Raw genomic sequence first — 4857 nt, 5'->3', positions numbered from 1 at the left:
CAAATTGAAGCAAACCATTCTTCAAATCAGAACTTGAAGCAATGATCATCCTGCCGGAGAGCTCAATCCGACAGCTCGATGAAGTTTTTGTACTTTAGTTACAGTAGCGTATGAAGCTTGTCCAAAACAGTAGCATTACTTAAATTGTGTTGTACTCCGTAGCAATTTGATCTTTGATCTCAATTGTCGTCGTGATCCATCAGATCATATTATATGATTATAGCCTTTAAAGTTGCCTAAGCAATGACCTGGTAATTGGTCCTTCATAAGGCCGAGTGTCATTGTAAAAGCTAAGATCCATTAAATTACGAAAGATTGGCACGTCGATCCCATCCAAACCATTAAGATAACTCAGCATATCAGCACCATAAGTAATAAAAACAAGGGACCTAACACAAGAAATCCCTTGAAGTAGCCCAAGAATTAGACTATAATACTCGTAATCCATATCAAAATCATCATCCTTTTCATCATCACTTGGCTCCTCAACTGAAATCAGCACCATTTGCAAATCAATTGGAGTCCTAACAAATTCATAAAACGCTAAGTACCCATGAATCTCACAGTGCTCCAGCTTCGCGGCATCAATAGCAAATCGACAAACTTTGGATCCCCAATCATTCATTCCTATAAACAAATTCTTCAAATTAGACGCAGATATAGCAAAACAATGAACATCTACAGTCAAATTCATACACAACTTCAAATCTTCCAACAACGGCAAAGACTTTATAAGGGTATCAATCAAATAACAATATGAATCACATACAAATAACGAGAGCTTCTTCAAATTAGGCAGATTAATAAAAGTAGTAGGAGCCTTAAACTCGATATAGCCAGGCAAATTCAAGTCTAATTCTATAAGTGACCGAGTTTCAAACACACAAGTAGGTATGTGAAACAAAAGAGATGAATAAAATCCATGAGAATGATGAAATCCTACATTAATTACTTCAGGCTTACGGCGACAAATTTGATGAAGCCAAGGAACAAAGCAAGATAATATCTGCGTTGATTTAGTTGATTGACGGAGAGAAAATTGAAGGTTAAAAGTATGGATTTTAGGGGACGTGAGTTCGGAGAGGATGTGATCAACTGATGTTATGAAAGTACGGAAATCATGAAAGGTGGTTTCGAGGGAGAAGTGGGTAACGTGAGTCCAAAGGTATCGCCAACGACGGGATAAGACGGAGGTAGAGGCAGCGGTATCGATAGAGAGGAAAGAGAGTATGATGATGAGGAGACTATCTGGGAGGTCGCTTATTCTGTCTTCTTCCATGAATTTGATGGATCAAAACCCTAAATTGAAGATTAAAAGGGATTGAATTAAAATTTGATTTAATTATTGGGGAAAGATGATTAATTATGGTGTGGTGTAGTTACAGATAATTTAATTGGATGAAAGAGGAATAGAGAGGAAGGAAAGCAATGGTGAATCGATGAATGGACAATGAAGGGAGAATATGAGAGATGGTACGGTCAGGAATTTGATTTCCAGTCGAAATTGGGGCGGTAATTTTTTTTTTTTTTTTAATTTTTTATTGGAATTATATTAACTGATAAAGTGTTTGATCCAATTAATTGTATGTGGGAAGGGGTGTTAGCCATGTTTGGTGATTAGGGGAAAAAAAAAATTGATTTCAGTTGACGCTAAAGGTTATAAAGTGTGACGAAAAAATCATCACATTATTATCCATGCTCTTAAATTAACTATTGGGGAGCCGGTGAAAATTTATCTACTATTGGAATTATACATTGTGCATTTTTTTTTCAGTCGGAATTGAGGAAAATTGATCTATTACCCAATAAATTATCAATTATGTACAATTACCCAATATTATCAAGCAGTAATGCACTTGCTTAAAAAAATTAAAAAATAAATTAATAAATAAAATCAAGCAGTAATGCACAATAATACACTTATGTTAGTTGGATCAACCAAAATTTAAAAGTTACAGACCATGTAATCATGTATATATATATATATATATATATATATATATATATATTGTTAAGATATATATGTAAATATATTCTGTTACTGTATTTTAGCTAAGCATATATTTAGATTGATATGATTGTAATTAGTTCCTAAATAGGTGCCTTGTATTATGGCTAGCATTATGCGGCTACATTGTATATATTGGGAAGTCAGTGAATGAAATCCCTTGAGGAAAATATTCCATAAACTCTTTCATGGTATCAGTTGCCTAGGGCACAATTTCCTTCATCTTCCGCTGCTTTCCTCGGCTATTGTTCTATAGCTCACGTTTTCTTTCCATCTACTCTCTTCTCTTCTCTATTCTTCACCATGGGTGAATCCAAGTCTCAATATCACCCTGCTCTTGCTGTCACTAACATCAAGGCACACATTCCCATTACTCTCGAAATGGCAAATATGCAATACTCTACGTGGGCGGAGTTGTTCAAGCTTCACGCAAAATCTCATCGGGTCCTTCACCATATCATTCCCCCTGCTGCCGGCAAGGAGAAAGTTCCGTCTACCGAGGAAGAAAAGGAACTATGGCAGACCCTTGATGCTGCGGTTTTATCGTGGCTCTATGGTACTATCTCGACTGACCTTATCAACACCGTTATCGAACCAGATGCAACAGCAATGGAAATATGGAATAGGTTGCGTGACCTATTTCAGGACAATAAACATTCTCGGCTGTGACTCTTGAGCAGGAGTTTTCAACCACGAATTTAGAGGACTTTCCTAATGTCTCGGCTTATTGTCAACGTTTGAAGTCTCTTGCCGATCAACTCAAGAATGTAGGTGCACCGGTTTCGGACAGTCGACTGGTCCTTCAGATGGTTGGGGGCCTTACGAAAGCGTACAGTGGTGTTGGTACGCTTATTAGGCAGAGCAATCCCTTACCCGCTTTTTATCAAGCACGATCCATGCTTACTTTAGAGGAGGTCGGCTTGGCCAAGGATGCTTCACAAGGGTCGGACTCGGCAATGGTTGCGGCATCATTTGATAATTCTCCGCTTGACTCCGGTTCTCATGGTCACTCGAAAGGAAAAAATCAAAAAAAGGGAAAAATTCAGGCAACCGCAAGAATTCTGGTGGTGCAGGCCGTGGCTCCGGTGGCGGCAAGGCGGGTCAGTTTTCTGGTGGTGTTTCCGGCGGTGCGCCACGTGGGACAGGCGGCCAGCAGTCCTTCTCCCCGTTCTGGCAGCAACAGTGTCCACCATGGGGTGGATGCCTCAAGGGTGGCCCGTGCCACCATGTCCTTACCCAACTCAGAATTGGGCCAAGCCCAATTTCCAACCCAGGCAGCAACACACAACAAGGCCAGCAGGCCTATGCAGCTTCTTGTATTGGGCAGCCCGCGTCCTATGCTCCGTCTTATGTTCCAACTGACATTGAGTCCGCGATGCACACTATGACTCTTTCTCAACCCGATCCGGCATGGTACATGGACACTGGAGCTACTTCTCATATGACCTCCTCTCCCGGTAATTTCTCGTCTTATTTTAATTTGAGCACTCATCCTAATAATGGCATTGTTGTTGGTAATGGTCATACTATTCCTATACTTGGTTATGGTCATACTAAATTGTCTTCCCCTACTGCTCCCCTTACTCTGAAAAATGTTCTTCATGCACCTAAACTCATCAAAAATCTCATTTCTGTTAGAAAATTTACCACCGATAATTCTGTGAAAGTTGAGTTTGATCCCTTTGGGTTTTCTGTGAAGGATTTTCGGACGGGGCAGCCAATCATGAGGAGTGATAGCCATGGGGACCTTTATCCATTTACCACAAATCAGGCTACTCATTCTACCTTTGCCGCCATCTCACCTAAGCTTTGGCACGATCGGTTGGGACATCCGGGTGCTCCTATCTTAGATGTTCTTAGGCATAATAAAAACATTGATTGTAATAAACATTCTTGTTCTAGCATTTGCAATTCTTGTGTTTTATGGCAAACATGTTAAATTGCCCTTTGCTCCATCTACTTCTACTACTCTTATGCCTTTTGATATAATTCATAGTGACTTGTGGACTTCACCTATTTTAAGCTCTATAGGCCATCGTTATTACATTATGTTTTTGGATGATTTTTCGAAATATCTATGGACTTTTCCTATAGCCAAGAAATCGGATGTGTATGACACTTTTCTAGCTTTTAAAGCCCATATCCACACTCAATTTGAACGAAATATCAAAAATATTCAATGTGATAATGGGAGGGAGTTTGATAATGGTCCTTTTTGGGAATTTTGCAAACGCAATGGCCTATCTTTCCGTCTCTCTTGTCCCCATACTTCTCCTCAAAATGGGAAAGCCGAACGGAAACTTAGAACTATTAACAATGTCACTAGAACTCTTCTTGCTCATGCATCTCTACCTCCTTCCTTTTGGCATCATGCCTTGCAAATGGCTACATATCTTCTCAATATTCTTCCAAGTAAGTTGTTGGGTAATAAGTCTCCTTTAGAAATTCTTTATCAACGAATTCCTTCTTACTCACACTTACGGGTGTTTGGTGTTTATGCTACCCTCTTATTCCTTCTACCACCATTAATAAGTTACAACCAAGGTCTACTCCTTGCGTCTTTTTGGGTTTTTCCTTCTAATCATCGTGGTTACAAGTGTTTTGATTTATCGTCACATAAAAATCATTATTTGTCGCCATGTCTTGTTTGATGAGAGTGTGTTCCCATTTTCTAATCTTCATCGTCCAACTTCTACCTCGTATGATTTTTTGGGGGATGGATTACATCCTTTGGTTTGTTCATCACTTGACCCAAGCTGCTGAACCTACACAAAACGTCCAGCATAATTCTCCACCTCCCTCCCCTGCGGCCCAGCCCGTTACCCCTCCCTCCCATCCAGCCCAGGCCC

General features: G+C 39.9%; 2 protein-coding genes across 2 annotated transcripts; one reads left to right on the top strand and one right to left on the bottom strand.

Moving 5' to 3' along the window:
• Nucleotides 1-226: 226 nt before the first annotated feature.
• Nucleotides 227-1279, bottom strand: LOC110698905 (F-box/LRR-repeat protein 13-like). The gene has a single exon (XM_021876409.1). It carries the CDS (start codon nt 1277-1279, stop codon nt 227-229), a length of 1053 nt encoding a protein of 350 aa, XP_021732101.1.
• A 1032-nt stretch (nt 1280-2311) lies between these two features.
• LOC110698904 lies at nt 2312-2677 on the top strand. Its single transcript, XM_021876408.1, has one exon. It carries the CDS (start codon nt 2312-2314, stop codon nt 2675-2677), a length of 366 nt encoding a protein of 121 aa, XP_021732100.1.
• The last annotated feature ends 2180 nt before the right edge of the window (nt 2678-4857 follow it).

Source organism: Chenopodium quinoa, unplaced genomic scaffold, assembly GCF_001683475.1.
Source record: "Chenopodium quinoa cultivar QQ74 unplaced genomic scaffold, ASM168347v1, whole genome shotgun sequence".
Lineage (NCBI taxonomy): Eukaryota > Viridiplantae > Streptophyta > Magnoliopsida > Caryophyllales > Amaranthaceae > Chenopodium > Chenopodium quinoa.
This window is presented reverse-complemented; position numbering and strand designations above follow the sequence as displayed.